At 37.8% G+C, this 23,145-nt stretch overlaps 1 protein-coding gene across 5 annotated transcripts; it reads left to right on the top strand.

Annotated features, from left to right (window-relative positions):
* Positions 1–29: 29 nt before the first annotated feature.
* XB5835883.S (uncharacterized XB5835883 S homeolog) lies at positions 30–22,535 on the top strand. 5 transcript variants are annotated; one of them, XM_018269446.2, is made up of 14 exons: positions 30–186; positions 2,239–2,360; positions 3,287–3,411; positions 4,016–4,106; positions 4,279–4,358; positions 6,349–6,393; positions 10,457–10,512; positions 11,529–11,683; positions 12,231–12,327; positions 15,287–15,355; positions 17,355–17,480; positions 18,511–19,529; positions 20,447–20,526; positions 22,216–22,535. In XM_018269446.2, the coding sequence occupies exons 2-14, from the start codon at positions 2,256–2,258 to the stop codon at positions 22,280–22,282; spliced, it is 2,115 nt and encodes a 704-aa protein (XP_018124935.1). In that variant the 5' UTR covers positions 30–186; positions 2,239–2,255; the 3' UTR covers positions 22,283–22,535. The 5 variants fall into 5 exon arrangements, with proteins under 5 accessions (XP_018124935.1, XP_018124937.1, XP_018124938.1 ...); XM_018269448.2 differs by having other exon boundaries at positions 34–266; XM_018269449.2 differs by having other exon boundaries at positions 34–262.
* Positions 22,536–23,145: the final 610 nt, after the last annotated feature.

Raw genomic sequence — 23,145 nt, forward strand, 5'->3', positions numbered from 1 at the left:
GGTCTAGTTCCCCTGTTTATTGGCATGGTTTTAGCGATACAGTATACACCCAAATCAAAGATGGCTGCCTACTGTGTGTGCACCTAGGAGTCAGAAGATCGGGAGGGCTGCATTTTGTGGACGTTAGTGATGGCTAGTGACATTGGAAACATATAGAAGTTGGCCTGTTACTGGAGGGGTTCAGAAGTGAGACATATTATTGTCTTTTCCTAGTTAATTCGTTCGTGTCGATATCTCCCGAGAACCTGGTGTTGCTCTTCTTGTAGGTTTGTGACAATAGCTGAGAGCTACACGAGGAGGCAGCTTTAGCTCCAGTCAGGCACATTGTCGTTTAGGCTCTATTGTGTATTATTGATATAGGTCTGTTTGAGTACACAGAGTGGAACGCTTGTGCAATGTAGATAAGGTTGCCACTTGTTTCGTTTTGACCTGAACAGTTCTGTTTTTGTAAGGCCTGTTTGGGTCTTTCTGTGCGGTTTTCAGCCTAATGAAACTCCAACAATAATCTGGCCGATACATGAAAAACATTTAAATACTCACCTCAACATGGCTTAGTTACTATCAAGTGCAGATCATTTCTTATTGTTACAGATACAAAAAAAAAAGCAAATCAATCAAAAATAAGATTTTTTTTTATTTCTAAATTAGCATTGCTGTATTTCAGAGCTTTCTGGATAACTAGGGTTGCCACCCGGCCGGTATTGTAATACCGGCCAATGTAGATGCCGGTAAATTTGTAATACTCCTAACAAAAGCCCTCAGCCAACCCAACCCGCTCAAAAGTTACCTTTTTTTGCTCTCTCCAGGCCCATTGCGTGTTTAGGCACCGCCCCTTTACATCATGACATGCCACTTTTACGTCAAGGCCCGCCCATTTGCTCCCGCCCCCACCACCAGCCGGTAATTACTGTATTAAAAGGTGGCAACCCTATGGATAACTGATTTCTATATAATAGATATCATAACAGCAATTAAAGGATTGGGCTTACTCATCAAGCAGAATATAGCTAGGATTGCCACCCGGCCGGTATTTTAGCAGCCTAGCCAGTATTAATTTTTAGCACCATGTATAAACAACACCATATATTACTTATAATTGCCTACAAAATAAGGTTTTTTTTCATTTATCCTATATGTCTCCTTTAATTGAACTGTAGAAGACATAAAAAACCATAATGCACAAATGTAATTTTATAATGAACTACAGTCTATGAATAATAAAATAGTGCCTTGTACTTGATAGTAACAGAGCTGCATACATCCATATTGGTGCAAAAATAAACCTTTTGAATTTATTTAACATTTAACTCATTTTTTAGTAGAGCTAACATATGGTGATCTAAGTTATAGAAAACCCCAGGTCCCAAACATTCTATACAATAGAAACTATACAATCCCTGTTAAAAACTATACTATACTATCCCTGTAAAAAATTAAATTCCGCTTATAATTTCCTATGATACTTTCCTATTTTTTAAAAAAATAAAATTGGTATCAATTCAGCCTTCATCCTGTACCTTCTACACTATAGAACTGGCCACTGCTCCTCTGGCCTGGTCCAAGACTGAATAATGCTAGGTTGGCATGGGCAGCTAAGGCTCTGACAGGCTAGACTACAAATGTACTGAGTGCCTTTCTTTTAGGAAGTCCACATTTCCAACTGGTTTAGTATGTAGGCTAGCACAGTCTTGGGAGGGGCAGTGGGTTACTTTAAAGGAATTGTTCAGTGTAAAAATAAAAACTGGGTAAATAGATAGACTGTGCAAAATAGAAAATGTTTCTAATATAGTTAGTTAGCTAAAAATGTAATGTATAAAGGCTGGAGTGACTGGATGTCTAACATAATAGCCAGAACACTACTGCCTGCTTTTCAGATATGTCCCATGTGGCCCCCCTTCAAGTCGCTGACTAGCTCAGAGTTATAGAGCTGAAAAGCAGGAAGTAGTGTTCTGGCTATTATGTTACACATCCAGTCACTCCAGCCTTTTTACATTACATTTTTGCCTAACTAACTATATTAGAAACATTTTTTATTTTGCACAGCCTATCTACACAGTTTTTATTTTCACACTGAACTGTTCCTTTAAGGTAAACATAGGCTGGATTTCACAAAAGCAATAAATGCAGTAGGCACCTTTTGTTTTGTTTTTTTAAACCACACTGAAGCGATTATTAGAATATACAGAAAACTGAATGTTAGATTGTCTTTATCTATATATGTCTCTTTTGTGGTTCTAGGATACTAAAGAACAGACATGCCTGCCCATAAGTGTTCCATTGGCCATCCTTGGATAATAGATCTTCTTGCCAAATATAAGGAAAATGCTAAATACAAGCCTGTTACTGCCCAGGTGGTTGAGGTAATTATCAAGATTTTTGGGTAATTTGCAAGAAATATATGCTAGTACAGGTATAGGATCCGTTATCCAGAAAGCTCTGAAATACAGAAAGGCTGTCTCCCATAGACTCCTTTTTATCCAAATAATCCATATTTTTAAAACTGATTTCCTTTTTCTCTGTAATAATAAAACATTAGCTTGTACTTGATCCAAACTAAGATGCAATTAATCCTTATTGGGAGCAAAACCCGCCTATTGGCTTTATTTAATGTTTACATGATTTTCTAGTAGACAATGTATGAAGATCCAAATTACAGAAAGATCCCTTATCCAGAAAACCCTAGGTCCCGAGCTTTCTGGATAACGGGTCCCATACCTGTATTGTCTTTTCCAGTAATTATTTTGTGGCACGTTATGAAACTGTCATGGAAACCACCACTGGTCATAGATGCTCGTTCCAGCTTTCAACTGGGGTCACTGACCCCGGTAGTATTGCTCAATGTTATGGTTATTGTTATTTTTTTGTTACTTATCTTTCTATTTTGGATATCTTCTATTTATAGTCCAGTTTTTGGTTGGTAGGGTAATTTGGACCCTAGACACCAGATAGCTACTGAAATTCCAAGCTGAAGAGCAGCAGAACAAACAGCTAATAATTGCTAAATAATAATAAAATCTTAAAAAACTAGAAATCATAAAAAATGAAGACCAATTGAAAATTGTCTCAGAATATCACTCTCATACTAAAATTTAATTTGAAGGAGATGAATACCTTTAAATGTATTGCTGTCCTCAAAGCCTGCAAAATATATGTGAAGTGCCAGATCTGTTTATTTCATATACATCATGAAGTTTTCTGGACTGGACAGTCAAACGGAATTATTTTTATACATTTTATCTGTCATTTTGCACATACGCACTCACACAATTGTTTGTATCCTTCTCAGTTTGTAAAGATGTCGGCTGTGTCCTCAGATGACTCCCAAGGGGTAGCAGCAGTTGTACATATATCTGATAGAAAGTACTATATACGAGGCATCATCACAAGGGAAGCTCAAGTAACATTGGAAAGGTATGTGCACTTACATCCTAAAACTATACCCCACCAGTTCTGTGTAACACCAGGGAAATTTGCAAAAAGAGGCAGTGTGCGTGATTTACCTGTCTTTTATATGATTAAGTTGTTTCTTTTTTTCAGCAGGCTGGGGGGATAGTTTCTTTTCCAGTTTATATAAGCTAAGTTAAGCAATTTCAGTGAGACAGATCACTTCAGTATCCACCATTTTAGTACTGGGTAGATTCTGCTGCTTTAGCTGTGTTTCTGTCTGGATTACAATCCCAGAGATTATTGACTCTATCTCACTTCCTCATTTTTCTGAATTACATAGACGAGGATTATTGAAATTATAACTTGCATCACTGTATTCCATCAGTATAAAATAATGTGCCTGTTCCAGATTAGGTAGTTTTGCCTGTATGTAATATATACTAGAAAAAGCCTCAATGTAATCTTAGCAGTCTTGCAGTTCATACATTCCCTTTAAATAAGCAACATTCTGCTAATCTCTGTTCTACTTGTGGTGCAGGATAATATCAGGTGTAGTCCCTGACCCATAACATCATTCCTCATTACAATTTTTTTGAGCTCAGACCAAACCTGTTTCTTCTATCTTTAGAGAAGATGAGCACTTCACATTGGGCGACATCAAGAACAAAATTATCATCCTAAAGAATTATAATGTTGTGTTTACAGCAGTGGAAGACCTAGTAAGTGCCTTTATTATAACTGTTAACATAATTATTTAACACAGATTTTTGTATACATTTCTTTCTATACATCTACATAAGTTTTTCTATGCTATTAACAGCAGAATTTAGTTGTTACACCTACAGCATATCCATGAATATAACGTATTAAAAAACCTTTTTTTTGTTTCAGAATAGTTGTGAATTCTCCATAACTGTTCACCATTTCAGTATATTGCCGATGGAAACAAACAGCGTGGACCTGTTGAACTGGTAAGTTTTGTTTGTTTATTGTAAATTGTCTTATTTTCTTTATACTGTATAAGAAATAAATGTATTTAAACATGTTTTTGATAATTAATCGAGTTAAAGATTCTACACTCAACTGTAACCAAGTCTGCTGTGCATTTACTCTGTATTCGACATGGAACATAAGAAGCAACATGAACATTTCATTTTTTATTTAACATGATTTATTTCTATATGCAAGTAGGACAAAAGTTCATAAATATACTTAAAACTTTAAATTGCATGCAAGGGGCAAAGTACAAGTCTTACAGGTGCAAGGGACCCTAAGGGGGAAAGTCACTAAAGGGCGAAGTGACTAACGTTAGCGAAAATTCGCCAGCGTGAGGCATTTCGCTAGCAAAGGAGATAGACTGTAGTGCTACTTCGCACTCTAACTCCAGGCGAATTTTCACTCTGGCGAATGGACATAAGTCCCAAAAAACGCTGGTGACTTTTCCGTTTTTCAGGGTGATATGCTGCAAAAGATCGGTAGGGTACCCAGCTTCCTCCCTACATTTCCTAACATATGGCACATAAACTATACAGTGGGCACATGTGTAGGTCATTAATTAAGGTTTCCCGGGCTTGTGTAGTGTAATGTATTTGCTGTAACATATAGGTCCATTGAACTTTAACTTCCTGCCATATGCAAATTAGCCAACGATAGCGTAACTTCGCTTTGCTTGCCAAATTAACGCTAGCAAAACTTCACCATTGTTTGGTGCCCTGGACGCAACTTTGCATTTTAGTGAATTAGCGTTGTCCTGGAGAATATACGCCTGGCAATGTGAGTGAAGCTGTCGCTGACGAATTTCTGCAGGTTAGTGAATTTGCCCCAAAGTGTGTTGTGCTTACACTGCAACTGACTATTACTTAGTCAACAGAATAATATCAACACATTGGATGATATGCCAGTTGCTCACACATTGGCTAATAAAAATAATTTGTAACTTGTTTCTGATTTATTAACAAACATAAGCAATTTGATGGTAAGGGGTTTACTGTATTTATTGTGCTTGTAAAGTTGTTTGCTATATGTAATTTATTGCATTTTGTAGAATTTCCTCCCTTGGCCTTCAGCTATCATCAAGGCTCCACAGACTCCTATGCACAAAAAAATAGATCTTGTTTGCTATATCTAATAACTGGGAACAGAACTGACAGAAAATATACAGAGATCATGTGCCTGTGATAGTAGTCGTTTTTTGATAAATACAATATGACATTTTTAGTATTATCGTTATGGTGCAGGCATCCAATTAAAGCATTCTAAAGCTGATAATCTAAAAACAAACATATTTCTTCTTTATTGCACACAACATGTTTCGGGCCCAGAGCCCTTTATCAAGTTGATAAAGGGCTCTGGGCCCGAAACATGTTGTGTGCAATAAAGAGCACTTAGCAGCAAGTTCTGCCGCTTCGTTTGCTTCTCTCAGCTCTCGTGTTAATTGCCTTCATTTCCTACACCTGGAGCGGGGGTGCCCTGCTGAGATTGCAAGCACAGCTGCCAGTCCCCCAGTCACTCTGATACATTGTCTAGAAACATATTTCTTCCATTTGCAAACACCAAATTTTTTTGCTTTTTAATAAGATACTCAGGTATAGACATTAAGGGGGTTATTTATTAAAGTCCGAATGCCAAAAACCCCAAAAAATCATGTTTTTTTTACTATAAAATCCGAATTTTTTATTTAATTATACCCCGAGGATGGAAAACATCTGAAAATCCGGCATCTCAGAACTGCGAGGTTGCATATAAGTCAGTTGGAGAAGTCCTGAAAATATCTGAAGATTTTGTGGTTTTCGGCAAAAATCTGAAAAAGTCAGAGTTTCTTTGTATTCTTTGTGGCCATTGATTGATGTCAGTGACAGAATCACAAGACAATAATATTGTTGTTATGAGGAATCACAAGTTTATAATCTCCATTTAAAAATTGTGTAAAATAAGGAAGCATTTTGTATCTTCCCATTTCAGCAATATGAACCCTGCAGTGAGAAGAAAGATCAAGGAGCTATGGCAGTAAGTTGAAACCTTGTTTCTATGTACAGTGTTGTATAGAGACTTCTCTTTCCATTATAAATATGTCAGACGACATTCGGTATGTTTCCATTAGTTCAGCTTCCAGCTTTAATCTTGCATTAGTTGCTGTTGACATTCAGATAAGCTAGCTAGAAGCATTATCACCTCATAGACTTCCTAACATGAAATAATTACCTGACATGCAGCCAGAGGGGCATTTAGTCTGACATCATTGGGGCATCTCAAAGTGAAAGGAAACATTGATGACACTAGCCAGTACAGCTATGCCATAGAATTATGCCATCATATAGAATACTTTCTATCCTTTAACATTTCACATTTGGATATTTTCCCTCCTTTGGTGGATTCGCAGCAAATCAGAATTTCAAAAAGTTTTTCTCTTCCACACATACATGTATACATAGGTCCACCAGCAGAAATAATGGGGCTCAATATGACAAAAATTTTCAGGACCTCTAGGCCATGCCCAACACCACAGGCCCCGTCCTAGACCCCCCCACACACACACCACAGTAAAAAAGCCACACAAACATGGGCGCTGATCATATTGGTTAATGACTCATTGGTCGTCAGGGACCAGGCCCACCTTACAGGTTAAAAATACAATTGGTGGTTAGGGGCCCAATAGAAAATTTAAAAAAAACGTTGGTGGCCAGAAATCCCCACACATACAAGTTAAAAAAACATTGCTGGTCAGTGCGCCCATAGAATATTTTTTTTTAAAAATTAGTTACCAGGGCCTATAGAGGATTAAAATAATACATTGGTGGCCAGGGGCTTAATACATAGTAACATAGTAAGTAAGGTTGAAAAAAGACACATGTCCATCGAGTTCAACCTATCTGCCAGTTGATCCAGAGGAAGGCAAAAAACCCAGCTGAAGCCTCTCCAATTTGCCTTAGAGGGGGAAAAATTCCTTCCTGACTCCAAAATGGCAATCGGACTAGTCCCTGGATCAACTTGGACTATGAGCTATTTCCCATAACCCTGTATTCCCTTACTTGCTAAAAAGCTATCCAACCCCTTCTTAAAGCTATCTAATGTATCAGCCTGTACAACTGATTCAGGGAGAGAATTCCACATTTTCACAGCTCTCACTGTAAAAAACCCCTTCCGAATATTTAGGCGGAACCTCTTTTCTTCTAATCGGAATGGGTGACCTCGTGTCAGCTGGAAAGACCTACTGGTAAATAAAGCATTAGAGAGATTATTATATGATCCCCTTATATATTTATACATAGTCATCTTATCACCCCTTAAGCGCCTCTTCTCCAGCGTGAACATCCCCAATTTGGCCAGTCTTTCCTCATAGCTAAGATTTTCAATACCTTTTACCAGCTTAGTTACCCTTCTCTGTATCCTCTCTAATACAATAATGTCCTGTTTGAGTGATGGAGACCAAAACTGTACAGCATATTCTAGATGGGGCCTTACCAGTGCTCTATACAGTGGAAGAATGACCCCCTCCTCCCTTGACTCTATGCCCCTTTTAATACAGCTCAAGACCTTATTTGCCCTTGATGCTGCCGACTGGCATTGCTTGCTACAGCCAAGTTTATCATCTACAAGGACTCCAAGGTCCTTTTCCATAATGGATTTGCCTAGTGCAGTCCCATTAAGGGTATAAGTGGCTTGGATATTTTTACATCCCAGGTGCATGACTTTACATTTATCAACATTGAATCTCATTTGCCACTTAGCTGCCCAGATTGCCAGTTTGTCAAGATCATGTTGCAAGGATGCCACATCCTGGATGGAATTAATTGGGATAGTTTTGTGTCATCTGCAAACACTGATACATTACTTACAATACCCTCCCCTAAGTCATTAATGAACAAGTTAAATAAAAGTGGACCCAATACTGAGCCCTGAGGGACCCCACTAAGAACCTTACTCCAAGTAGAGAATGTACCATTAACAACCACCCTCTGTACCCGATCCTGTAGCCAGTTTCCTATCCACGTGCAAACGCCTTCATTAAGCCCAACAGACCTTAGTTTAGAAAGCAGTCGTTTGTGGGGCACAGTATCAAACGCTTTGGCAAAATCCAAATAGATCACATCTACTGCCCCCCCACTGTCCAGAATCTTACTTACCACATCATAAAATGTGGTAAGTAAGATTCTGGACAGTGGGGGGGCAGTAGATGTGATCTATTTGGATTTTGCCAAAGCGTTTGATAATAAAAAAAAACAAAAAAAAACACATTGGTGTTCAGTCGATCTTACCTTAGGTGGTTCTTCCTTGGCAATAGCAGTTTCTTTGGTTTTCTTAGCTTCTTTTGTGATTGACTTCGGGTCTTTTTGCGGCTTCAGGGCTTTAGCCTGGCTCCTTCTGTGGCTTCAGAACTTTTTGCGGCTTTGAGTTTTCGACATTTCAGGTCTTCGGTAGCTCGGGCCTTTGGCATTCAGTGCTTTGGGTTCAGCTTGCATTCTGGTAAGGGGGGCCTAAAGGGGCGAAGTGACTAACGCTAGCGAAAATTTGCCAGCATGACGTCATTCAGGCGTCTTTCCGGGCGCAGGTGTAACTTCGCTAGCGAAAGAGACAGACGCCAGTGATCATTTACACTCTATCGCCAGACGAATTTTCGCTCTGGCAAATGGACGTAACTCCGCAAATTCACTAAGATGCGGATTTTACTGAACGTTAACTCTTTCACCAGACTTTCCTTCACCAGCTCAGACCAGGCGAAGTTCAATGGAGTGCATAGGACTTTTTACATTTTTAGTGCAACATTTGTCCCAAAAAACACTGGTGTATTTTCCTTTTTTTCAGAGTTATAGCCTGCAAAGGTCCGTAAAAAATTTTTTGGGCAACCGGGTTCCCCCTCCATTTTCTAACATATGGCACTTAAACTATACAATGGGCTCATGTGTAGGGCATTATAACTCTATTTTATTTATTAAGGTTCCCTGGCCTTGTGTAATGTAATGTATTTGCTGCAACATATACGTCCATGTAACTTTATCATTTTCCGCCGAATGCAAATTAGGCAACGATAGAGCATCTTCGCTTTGATTGCCGAATTAACGCTATCGAAGTAACGCCCTGGACGTAACTTTGCACTTTAGTGAATTGGCGTTCTCCTAACGAATTTCCACCGGTTAGGGAATTTGCACCAGAGAGTGCATCACAGCCTTTAGGCCCTGCCCTCTACTCCCTGTACCCCCCTGATGGCGTCCCTGCTTTAGCACTGTAGAGTGGCAGCCAATCACAAGCTAGGCGACCTGACAGGGAACCTCATCTTATCTTTCAGTGTGGGAAAACAGGGATTATTTTAAAAATGGAATATGACCTCTAACTACAGGACTGTGTAGAGCTAAGCTCTTTGGTACCCTTCATGTGTTATTTTCTCAAAGGAGGGCTTCACCATGGACCAAAAGCATTTATCAAAGCAGTATTATTGCTGGGTATTACAAACTTCTGATTGTAGTTGGTGCATTTTAGCTATTTGAAAATAATCTGGAGGAACCTAGAAAGAAAAATTTAGCAATTGAATCCACTGGGGGCGGGGGGGGGGGTTGCCTAACACATTAGCACCCCCCCCCCCCAGTGAATAAAAGTTTCATTGTCTTACGAAATTAACTTTTTGAACTGGTTTATGAAAGAGATACTTATTTGGTTCTGGAGATTTTTTTAAAGATATGTGTAAATGGCATTGCCATCTAATACAGTATCTGTCTGATCTTAGATGTACAGGTATCGGATCTGTTATCCAGAATTCTCGGGACCTGGGGCTTTCCGTAATTTGGATCTTTATACCTTTATCTACTAGAAAATCATGTACATATTAAATATACCCAATAGGCTGGTTGTGCTTCCAATAAGGATTAATTATATCTTCGTTTGGATCAAGTACAATATACTGTTTTATTATTAAAGAGAAAAAGGAAATCCTTTTTAAAAAATTTGATTATTTTATTATAATGGAGTCTATGGAAGATGTTCATTCCGTAATTCGTAACTTTCTGAATAACGGGTTTCCGGATAATGGATCCCATACCTGTTCTACAATTATTATATAAGACAACTTACATTTCAGGAATTACATGGAAGAACAGGCTATGAATGCATCATCAGCTGAGATGAGTTTATCAGGTATGGTGCTTGCTCACAGGCATGCATTTTTTTCTCTCGCTACTTTTGTTGTGTTTTTTTACCAAAAAAAACACCTAAGGGCTGTAGGCTGCACTGCTTTCATTCTGCATATTTTTGCAGGCTGAGAAAAACTAATCTAATCCATGCCCCTGTTCCATTGATTTGATTTAGATAAGTCCACAAGCATTCACATGCAGCAGAGTGGTCAGCCCAAATACGCAAAAGGAGGCATCATCAGGCCAACCTATGCTCTTTCACAAAGCATACTGCTGCATATCTATCTTTTAATTGAGATTTTGGACCTATTGTTTTCAGTTTACAAAACTGAGGAACCAGTTAGTTAAGTTTTCATTTTAAATAGACCCAATTCTAATAATATAACTATTGATGGCTGGTGAGGAGGAAGTTCAAAAGAGGCTACAACATACAAAAGTAAACAGCGGTCCAGAACCATTCACTCTAGGGTATAAATGAACTTAGCTCTGTGACTACTAAACATCTTTAGTGAATTTTCTAGCATTCCTTCATGTCTGACAGTGCTGGGATATTGACAATTGACATCATTGGTTGTTGGAAAGCTTTTGGAAGGGGTAATAAGAGATAAGACACTGGTTTAAAATTGAATTGCCATAATTATTGGTATAGTTGTTTCAGCTTTGTTTTCAAAGCGATTGTACTAATTCATGTAAAAATCTTTGCAGAAAATCTTCACTTTATTTTCTCAAATATGAGTCTTGTTATACATAATTGCATTTATAAGGCTTCATGTTTAATATAGAGATCCATTAAAATTACAATGTAAGGGACAGGCAACACGGTAGCTCCCGCTAATTCCAGATAATGAAAAATAGGGATGTCGTGTTTAATAAGTATGCCCTAATACTGCCAGTTTAAATGAAGGGGAACTAAAATAACTAATCGTGTAATTACTATGGTATACGGGTAGTTTACTACAAGCATTTCCTTAACCATTATTATTTTCTACTTATTTCTTTTCTCTGTGTTTACCTAAATAGACATATCTCTTACTCAGTTACTGAATATTGCATGTGAAGAAAAGCTCACTGCTTTAAAGTCACTTGCAGAACAGTGTCTTGATATTGAGCAACCTTCTAACCAGGATACCCCACAAGCCATGACAAAGTGGGGAAAGGAAAGAAATAAAAACAAGGTAAGGGCCCATTTTATTGGGCATAAATCAAATAATAAATAGATGGGAAATTATATAACTTGTTGCTAATGCTGAAGAAATCCTTCTCCAAATTGATTGCATGGTGGTGTACACCTCTCTGTTAGCTGACCCTGCCATTGGCATTTGATACACTCACATTAACTCCATATGTACTGGGTTTATGCATATATCTTACATTCTGAGAGTTAAGGCAGTGTATTGAACTCCATTACACCACTGTGGAGTAGGTTCTCATCAGTGCTTGACTTCTATTCTCCATTATTAGTCAGCTCTATGATTAACATATTATGGTTTATCTTTGAGGCCAGGAGACTAAAGTGTTACGTACACTGGTTTTAATTCATTTGTGTTTTCCTCACATTCATGTCCTATGTGAAACCATCCGGCATTGTAATTTCTATTGATGTATAAACTTAAGCTGGAGCAATTGTATCTATAGTTGTACTAAATTTGCATTTATGGTTATTTAAATAATGAATATAAAAACAGATACAGTGTATTAATAGATGATGCCATTTTTGTACAGGATGCTGATCAGTATAATATCCCTTTGGATTTGCTCCTTATTCCACCAGAGGAGGAAGCAGCTTTGCAGCAGATTACAACGGCAACAGTACAAGATTGTGAGTGTGTAAATTTGCTAACAATTTGTGTTGTTTGAAATTCTTACATGGATTTAACAGTATTGTGTATTTTCAGATTCAGTCTACACATAGATCACTTTTTTGCTAAAATACATAGCGATTAATTTGTTCAGGAGGACACAATAAAATAAAGGTCGACATACACAGGTCGGGTTTCCTTCCAGCTTGAGTCAGCAGTTTATAGGCCCAGGCCCAGCAGTTTGATCACATGAGCTTCATATGGCCCTGTCTGTGGATGGCCAATTCAGGGCCAGATCCACTCATTTGGCTATTTTGCTATAATGAGCAGTTTTGGCAGTATATGGCCAGCTTAGTCCCTGGTTCCAATTAAGATGCAAGCCTAGGCCTACCCTGGCTCTCTAGGAATGGGGCATGATAAAGTTTAAGGGGCAAATTCACTAAGCGACGAAAATGCGCTAGCAACGCCTTCGCCGCACTTCGCCAGGTGCCGCTAATTCGCCAAAATCCGAAGTTGCGCTCAGGGAGGTGAAAGGTAGCGAAGTTGCGCTAGCGTTACTTCGTCAAGCAAAGCGAAGTTACGCTAGCGATGCCTAATTTGCATACAGCGCCAAGTTAAAGTATAATGGACGTATATGTAGCAGCAAATACATTACACTACACAAGGCTGGGAAAGCTTCATAAAATAAGAGTTGTTATTTTGCCCTATACATGTGCCCACTGTATAGTTTAGGTGCCATATTTTAGGAAAAGTAGGGGGGAAGGAGGGTACCCCCAAAAAAATTAAAGATCTTTTTCAGCCCATCACCCTTAAAAAGGTAAAAGACACCACTGTTTTTTGTGACTTTGAAAAAATGTCAACTGTTTTTTGAACCAAGTCTTAGCTACTCTATTGCACTTTGCCTGGTCTAAGGTGGTGAAGGCAAGTCTGGCGCAAGAGGTAACGTTCAGTAAAATCCGCAAGTTAGTGAATTAGCGTAGTTACATCCCTACGCCATATCACAACTTCGTCTGGCGTAAGGGTGCGAAGTAGTGCTATAGTAGGTCCACTTTTCTAGTGAATTTATGCCAGCACCCGTTAGTAAATTGGGGAAGTAACGAAATGACGTCACGCTGGCGAATTTCCGCTAGCGTTAGCCACTTTGCCCTTTAGTAAATTTGCCCCTAAGTTTCTTGATTCCAAAATATGGATACACACTGTGTAAATGAATAATAATTATTAATAGTAATTTATTTACTTTGGAAATCACCACCCCCCTTGAATTTTTAATTATATTTATACCTTCTGTCACTGCAAATATACTTACCTCAAAACTGCTCTTTTTATATTGAACATAATTCTGGTATAAGTTGGGCAAATGTATCCATCAACAACTGATCTTTTTTAATTGTCTCCCTTTGCTCACCTATTCGAATCATTAAATGTCAGATGGTCTTCACAATATATTTCAGCTGACAACATTTGGTTAAATAGACTATGTCTGCTGTAACATGTTATCTACAAAACCTTTTTCCACATTGACCTGTCTAATTCTCCTTGCATATTACTCTGCGTGTAAGGAGGGCCATTGCTTCCATGCTACAAATATCAAACTTTTAGGTCTATAATTTCAACGCTGAGACAGTATAGCCTTTATGAAGACTGTTATTGTGTAGGTTTTCTTCCATCCATCAGCATCATACCCCACAATGATTTCCCTGAGGAAATTAGCTAAAAGTTTTCTAAGCTCTAGTCTATAGAGACCTTTGGGTGTATTACTCCAGACCTTTTTAGCATTTTAACATATATTTTGCATTAAACCTTCAGCCGTTGACTATTTGTGCCCTCTGTACAAGGATTGATCGTTCCTCTTTTAGCAGGATAGCAACCTATGAAAAAATAAAGTTCATGCAGAAATGTGTTTGCAGAGGTGGTAGAGGAAGAACTTAACTGGTCTATACAGAGCCCTGAAGTCAACTGAATTGATTGACTGTGGGATGAATTAGAACAGGCCAACATCAATAGGTAAGAGGCCAGCATATCTAGGGGCAAATTTACTTAAGGTCGAATATCGAGGGTTAATTAACCCTCGATATTCGACTGTCAAAGTTAAATCCTTCTACTTCGAATATCAAAGTCGAAGGATTTAGCGCTATTCGTTCGATTGGAAGGATTTTAATCCATCGATTGAACGATTTTTATTCGACCAAAAAATACTTAGGAAGCCTATGGGGACCTTCCCATAGGCTAACATTGACTTCGGTAGCTTTTAGGTGGCGAACTAGGGGGTCGAAGTTTTTTCTTAAAGAGACAGTACTTCGACTATCGAATAGTCGAATGATTTTTAGTTAGAATCGTTCGATTCAAAGTCGTAGTCGATGGTGGAAGTAGCCAAAAAGAACATTCGAAATTCGAAGTTTTTTTTTCTTCTATTCCTTCACTCAAACTAAGTAAATGGGCCCCCTAGTGTTAAGCCTGCCCAAGAGAAAAGGGCCAACTTAATGCTAATACTCTTGATTTTGGAATGAGATGTTGAAAAGGAAGGAGTCCATGTGCCTTTGGCAATATAGCAGAATTAGTACAGTTGTCCCCTGAAAGCAAAGAATTTGTGTTTATACTAGATCTTCTCAACCTTTAGGTCTGTAATCAGTTCTGTCTGTTTATTTTGTCCCTTTGTGTTCTTTTTTTTCTCCTAGCACTACTAATATATTTATGTATACTTTTCTTATTCATGTGAACAGGCTTTGCAAACAGATTATTATTTAACAGCACATGTACCATTCATAGTTAAGTATTCATTTTCAACTGAAAAGATAAAAAAATTGCTTCAATGATGTAACAATTCACCACTTTAAAAAAAGAATCCCTGTGCTTCATTAAAATAGTGGATTAAAGCTAATATTAAAAAAAACAAAACAAGCAGAATTATTTATATTTGTATAATGTTGTAAGTGTAAATACTGGGCAAGCATGATGACAAATATGTGATTTATTTTTCAGCATGCAGTAATGATGTGCCCAGTGACATGGATACCATTGCTGACCATCATAGTGAAAAAGAACCTTCCTGTAAGTATTGGTATGGTATGTAAGAGAGCATTCTCATCTTTTTGTCATTTATTACATTTATTACATTTAGAGTGTAAAAATGATTATTTTGGTAAGTGCTCTCAAAAAGATGGTGCTTCAGAGACTTTTATTTTTTTATAGTGACCAGCCCAGAGCTATATACATGTTTTTTGTGTAACCTTTATATGGGGCTCAGTCCATAGAGCCAACTGGTTTGATGTATGAATATCTAGAAATGTGTTATTCCATTCCCAATAGCGTGGCTGTTTCTTCATTGTTTATTAATTTTCTTTTTTAAATATTAAGAAATACCTCTTGATATTGGCTAAATCCATGTTGATGGTAAAACAATTCTAGGGTTGAGATCTTCTGTCTGCTCCGCCCACGACCTTACACTGTCGACTTCTGGCTTTATTGGCGCATGCCTCCCTGCCCCTTTTGTGGTGTCACCAGTGGGGCAAGTCTATAAAAGGAAGGCGGAAGTTTCGGTCAGGCAGGCACGGATCCATTTCCATTCTATATTACAAATTCCTAACATGATACAGATATGGGATCCGTTATACAAAAAATCTGTTACCCAGAAAGGTCCGAATTACGCAAAGGTTATAGACTCCATTATAATCAAATAATCAAACTTTTTAAAAATTATTTATTTTTTCTCTGTAATAATGAAACCGTACCTTGTACTTGATTCATACTAAGATATAATAAATCCTTATTGGAAGCAAAACCAGCCTATTGGGTTTATTTAATGTTTATATGATTTTGTAGTAGACTCAAGGTCCTGGTCCGGAAAACCCCAGGTCTCAAGCATTTTGGATAACAGTTCCCATAGCTGTATAAAAAAAACGAAGAAAATCAGTGTGTAGAAGATAGTGTTTATTTATTTCTCTATTATTTATGACCTCTGCTGACTGTGCTTTGTTTGGTATCACATTATAGAAAAACAGAACAGCTCAGGGGATATCATTTTCCCTTGTGGGTAATACATTTGTATTCTAATTATTATTATATGTACATAGCTACATGGAGCCTAAAAATACACTCTCACTGACTGAATTGTTATTAAGCTTTAATTTTTTTTAAAATTTCCTGTTGACAGAAATTTATCATAGGTTACATAAGGTGATAGCATCTCCTTTGGCTGTTTCCAATGAGGAGCTAGTGAAAGTGATACTTCTGGAGTATGAGACAGGTCAGGGTTTCAGTGATCAGTGACAAGCTTTTTGAAAGAGGCAGGTAGAGTTACCTTTCCCCATAGAGGTCACATTTTGAGTGATTTGAGGGATTAATTGTATTAAAGTGATTTGCAAACAATATTCATTATTAGTAATTATTTATGTGTAATGATGCTTGGAATTCTAATTCAGAAAAGCAAGTTCAACTTTCAGATAGGTTTTCAATTCAGTTGTTAAGCAACTTGTTAACCCTAGGGCATGTTTTTCTTTTTTTTTTTCTTTCTGATGCCTATGATTAAGGGATTAATTCCCAAAATGCATCAGGCATACTACACCCGCAGGACAGTGCAATAAACCTGCTTTTTACCAGAGTTCCGTCCATTCCCTTGATTTATGATTTTCTTTCTGGCTCCATTACAAATTGCTCATTTCTTGCTAAGGCAAGTTTTCCATATCATGTGAAAGACTATGAATGAATTCATCCCAATAACTTGCATTGAAAAATGCCTGGTAACCTAGTAACGTAAGGATGTTCTGAACTGTAATTCAGCAGAACATTAGGGGTAGTTCAACACTTTTCAGTTTTCAGAAAGATTTCACTTAATAAGTCCCCCTCACCCAGTCACCTGGAGTAACAGACCTGTCACCCACTGTCAGTAATTAGCAACCAAATGCATTGCACTGCATAGAAACATGACCCAAAGTCTTTTGATAACTGTCTGAAGCAGTGGAGCAGGGTGTAATTGGGATAGGCATGGCTAAGATGCATCTCTAGATTTATGTTTTCTATCATATTGTTTGATGAAACATTTTTGTTCCAGCCCCCTCTTATAGCACTGCATTGTCTAATCAAAGTGAGGACTACTTCGATGATGTTCCTGCAACTCAGTCTGTGAATCCTTGGAACAAATTGCAGCCACTTAGCCTCACTTTGACATCGAGCTCTGGCGAGTAAAATCATAGTTTACATCATTGTATGCAAAATGGGATATTAAAGTTAAGGCTTAGTAAGGTTCATTTATTATGACTAGTTTTTGCCAAGTGGGTTGTGCTGCAAGGTGCAGGTATTTGTAAAAATCCTAGAATAGTGTAAGGAGCCATAAATGTAATTGGATCCCTGTTTCTTACCGGTTAAATACAAGTAATCTAGGCTATCCTTGGGATCACCTCCTTTTCTGGTTCTGAACAAACTGCCATCATCATGCCATAAAGCATTTGCATTAAGCTATAGTTCAGAAGTATCATATCTATATTATTTATTCAAATATGACGTGGAAATATGTAGATACTGGAGATAGACATCACAGGCAAACTATATTATACAAACATGATGGAACAGACATTGTGAGTGGACATTTAAAAGGTGACTTTGGTTTGTCAAATGCATTTCTCAGACACTTTTAAAGGAGAATTCAACCCGTAGTTTAAAAAAACCCTCCCCCCTACCCTGGGTAGGCCCCCCTCCCCCCGGGCAAATGCCCCTAATTTTTTACTCAACCCTCCGTGCAGATTCTGGCCTCTGAGTTCACGGCAGTCATCTTCTTCTCCGGTAATCTTCGTGTATTGACTGCATTTTCGGCGCATGCGCATGTTGGAGTAAATTTCCGGTCCCGAACAACTGCATATGTGCCGAAAGTCATGAAAATTTCCACATTTTTTTTCGTTACTTTCTGTGCATTTGCAGTGGTTCGGGACTGGAAATTTACTCCAACTACGCATGCGCCGAAACTTCAGAAGAAAGGAGATGGCAGCCGTGTACTCAGAGGCCAGAATCTACATGGAGGGGTGAGTAAAAAATTAGGGGCATTTGCCTGGTAGGCTGGGGGGAGGAGGGAAGGGGTCTACCCAGGGTAGGGGGGAGGTTTGTTTGTTTTTATTGCAGGTTGAATTCTCCTTTAAGTGGTAGGTCATTCATGTTTTAGAATTTATGAACATTCATTTTGTCCTTTGAGACCATAGCTTTCTTTATAACCTTAGCTTCCCAGGCAAAAGCCTCCTTCTCCGAAGCCCAACAAAATACAGATGAAGATACACTTGAGGATGCAGAGAGTGAAGAGTCTCCATCATTTGCACAACATTTAGTAGGGCCTTCAGTTCAAGGATCATCTGAAAGCCAGCAGGAGAGCTCTCCTCTCATTTTTTCAGAAAGGATGTGCAGTCGAGAAGCAATCGAAGAATCCAGTGATGGACTTGAAATGGTCACAACTCAAAGGCAGAATGTTAGTAGCAACTCTGGCTTGACCAGTGGCCAAAGAAAAACACATTCAGATAGGACCACAAGCCCACCTCTATTGTTACCTCTTAACAGAACTTCCCTAAGAAGTATCACCATTAGTCCAATAAATCGACAGACTTCCCCTAAGAGTAGGTCTTGTCTGAGTAGCCATGGCAGGTTATGTCCAGTTGTGTTATCTGATTCTGAAAGGGAGTCAAGCCCCAGTAACATCAAACATCTGGCCTATCCTTCTGATGAAAGAGCAAAAAAACATGAAGACAAAAGTCAATGTTACCGTCTGAGAGTAAGGAAAGCCAAGAGGAAGACGTTATTTGCAGATTCTGACACATCACTTTCTGATGCAGAATCTCCAGATTTGGAATATTTGCAAAAAATGGAGCAGAAAAAGTTTCATAGCATTGCGTCTTTAGAATTTGAGGACTTGAATGTTCCAAAGTTAGTAGGAGAGGACTTGAATGAATCAGAAAAGGCTAGCAGTCAGATGTTAGGGGGGAGAGACAGAGATAATTTGTTTATTGAGAAAAATGAGCGCAAAGAAGAAAGGGCCATCAATTGTGTCTTAAATCCTAAATTATGCACAAAGAGCCTCATCAAAATGAAGCACAGGCTGCAAAGTATAGAGAGCACCAGATCAAAAGGGGAAACTGCAAAAAGAGAAAGTGCTAAAGCAAGCACTTCTAAGCACTTAAATGGATCTACAAACAATCAAGCAAGGAGGAAAAACATTCAACTTACCCTTGACTTCAGCAACACCCAACTGGTAAGAAGTTCTCTACACTCTCCATGTTCAGAATACTGGATTTATATGCTTTGTTTTTGTGAATGCATAAAAATGTGCTATGAATTAAATCTTTGTATGAATTATTCATACAAATGCATTATCATTATATCACATGGGCCTGGGAAGTTAGTAATATGTTTATTCTTAGAATTAGTTCAGCACAGCACCACGTGGTTAAAAATATGCCTTTATTCAAATTCTCATGGCAGACCCGTTTAGCAACGTTTCAGGCCTATATGTGGCCTTTTGTCAAACTTTTGGAGCTTGATAAAAGGCCACATATAGGCCTGAAACGTTGCTAAACGGGTCTGCCATGAGAATTTGAATAAAGGCATATTTTTAACCACATGGTGCTGTGCTGAACTAATTCTACTAATTGGAGTGGAGGATGGACCACTGATGGTACATGAACCTTTTTGCTTGTGAAGCTGGGGCATTTGAGCTGACTCGAAATTCCTGCAATATGTATATTCTTTACTAGCCGTATATTAACTGCAGGTAACTACAGTGTGTTGCCTCATAAAGATGCACATACCTAACTGTATTGTTACATCTACTGGATATTTAGTATTGTTTACAATGTTTACATTAAGGAGCAGATTTATTAAAGGTCGAATAGTACATTTTAATTTTAAATTTTTTTCTGGTGTCAAAATTCACACATTCGAATTTTAATCCTCCAATTCCAATGTAAATTAGAATGTGAGATTTATCACAGTTCGACCACGGAATCAGTTCTAATTCGAAGAGGTCCGTTGACCCATTTCAAGATATTAATAGGCTTCCTGACATGTCAAAATATGTAGGGGTAAGAATCAAATCAGTGAAACAATTGCTGTACTATAATTCTATAGTTGTTACTGATGTATAAGCTGACCTTTTTTATGTTTTTCCAGGAGCATTATGATGGAACCCCTTTCCAATATAAATATACCACTCCTTCAGCAGAACTCGGTGCCCATGTAGAAACCATAAGGTCTGTTTTAAGGATATTTTTCTTTGCTGAGATGCGCGTTTGGTGTGACATTTTATATCAGAGTATATTCAGGCACAAGTCTCTTGGAACACATTATGCAGCAATAGACAAAAAGCAAATAAATGAAAGTGTGTATAGACACTACAGAGAATTAAGTATACAGTGCTGTCAGTTAATATTGCACAATATAACCACCAAAAACCTGTGAAAATTATATTTTAAAGATGTTTCGAGACAGGAAGGAGAAAAATAAACAACAAGCAAAGCAGTAGGGGTAGGTATGTCACTACCCGTCAATTAACCCCTAGTTTACACTGGGTTGGATGCTGCAAAATATTCTCTGGCATACTTGGGGGTTTGTATATTTTGCAAAAAAAAAAGAGAGTTTATTCATTGGTTCGGTACTAAACCTTCGTCAGGAACAGCAAACAAAAAAAACAAATATATATCCATGTGTACATCATTATTAATAATGACAGTAATACAGTAGGACACTGCTTTTATGTACCCAGATTGAATGTATTTCTGGAAATGATGCGGAGGCCACATTCTTTCCTTACCACATTCTTTCCTTACCTGGGTTTTATGTAGATATTTTTAGGTCCCGGAAACTTTTAAAAGTGGGATCCCTACTGTAATAATATATATTATATTAATAAAGCACCAACATATTCCATAGTGCAGTACAATAAAAGGGTGTAAATATAAAACAATTACATACAAATACCAACTGATACAAGAAGTATAGATCGCCCTGCTCAGTAATTTTTTTTTAAAAAGAGGGGGGTACACATTGTACAGAGTGGAATGTCATTCTGAGTATATATATATATATATATATATATATATATATATATATATATATATATATACACATACATATATATATATATATATATACACATACATATATATATATATATATATAATATTGCTGCCAATTATTCACTGGGGTCCTCTATGCTCTTTCATAAAATGACATAGAGCATGGGGATACTTGATGTGGTTGGCTAGCATTTATTCCTATCATTAATATTATGGAACCACGACCCGATTACTTGTTTATTATGAATTATTTTCCATTATTCACTCATGAAGATATAGGGGCACATTTACTATTGGTCCAATATCGAGGGTTAATTAAGCCTCGATATTCGACCCTCAAAGTAAAAACGATTCGAAGGATTTTAATCCATCGATCGAAGGATTTCTCTTTGATCAAAAAAAACTTAGAAAGTTTATGGGGAAGGTCCCCATAGGCTAACATTGGTGCTCGGTAGGTTTTAGGTGGCGTAGTAGGTAGTCAAATTTTTTTTTAAAGAGACAGTACTTTCGACTATGAAATGGTCGAATAGTCGAACGATTTTTATTTCTAATCGTTCGATTCGAAGGTTGAAGTAGCCAATTCGATGGTCGAAGTAGCCAAAAATCTTCGAAATTCAAAGTATTTTTCATTCTAATCTTTCCCTCGAGCTTAGTAAATGTGCCCCTTAATGTTGTAATTCATTGTGCTGCATCTAATACAGTATAAAAGAAACACTCTGTTGTTATACTTGAATTGATATATCCTGTTACATTATAAGCTTATTTTGCATTAAAATGCTTGTTTTGTGACCAATGTAGAGTGTTGAATAAGATAATGTGTTTGTGATATACTGATAGTAGTTTTTTGGATTTTCTGACTTTCAGGCTGCCAGCAGACCTTTGTGAATGGGCACGAAAGATTCTTTTGGAACCTGAGAACCAGGTCTCGTGAACAGAATTTTTTTCTGCAGTTAAACAGCATACTCAGAGCAGATACTCAGAGAAGCTATTCAATCTGACAATCTGATTGATCTTTACTTAGACTACATTAGACTATGTAGAAGCGCCAGTGTAATGCTAATGACATGCCAGACCACAAACCACTGTAAACATTTTTTTCTAATGCTGGTTGAATGTTATTGTTATTTTGTTTTTTTATATACATCTAAAGAGATGAAAATTTATAAATTTTGTTATAAATCTCATTGATTTGAATGTGTCTTTTTTTGTATAGGCTGTAACCAACTGCAATTACACTAAGTTATAAATATCTATTTGTTATACTTTCAAACCATCACATAAAGCTAAGCCTAAAGGTGGCCAACAGATCTAGTTGGCAGTTTATTGGCCTGTGTATGGGGCCCTCCATTGGCCTGGCCTGGCCGATATCTTATCAAAAGTAAGCCAGATATTGATTGCACAGGTTTTAAAATCCTGCAGGAGCAAGGACCGCATCAGCAAGTTGATGTGGCCCTTGCTCTGATGGTATGTATCTATGCTGTTGTGCTCCAATTGTTAAAGAATAAGTAAACCTTTTTTTTTCTAACTCGAAAATGACTCTAAACAGCCCCCCAGAGCAACATACCTTAGTCCCTGTGTTCAGTTTAATGTTGTTTCTGAATAATATGAGGAACTCCCCTGCTCATTTCACCTACTCCCTGCTCTAGCGTGAAGCTCCGCCCCTTTCCTCTCTGAGATATCCTTATCTCTTCGACAGTGAGAGTAGTCGGAGAGGAGCCAGCTGCACGTGCATGTGAGACCAAAAGAGAAGCAGGAGCCAGTGTGCACGAGCAGATTTTTTTTTATAGCCGTTCC

This window comes from Xenopus laevis, chromosome 6S (genome assembly GCF_017654675.1).
Source record: "Xenopus laevis strain J_2021 chromosome 6S, Xenopus_laevis_v10.1, whole genome shotgun sequence".
Lineage (NCBI taxonomy): Eukaryota > Metazoa > Chordata > Amphibia > Anura > Pipidae > Xenopus > Xenopus laevis.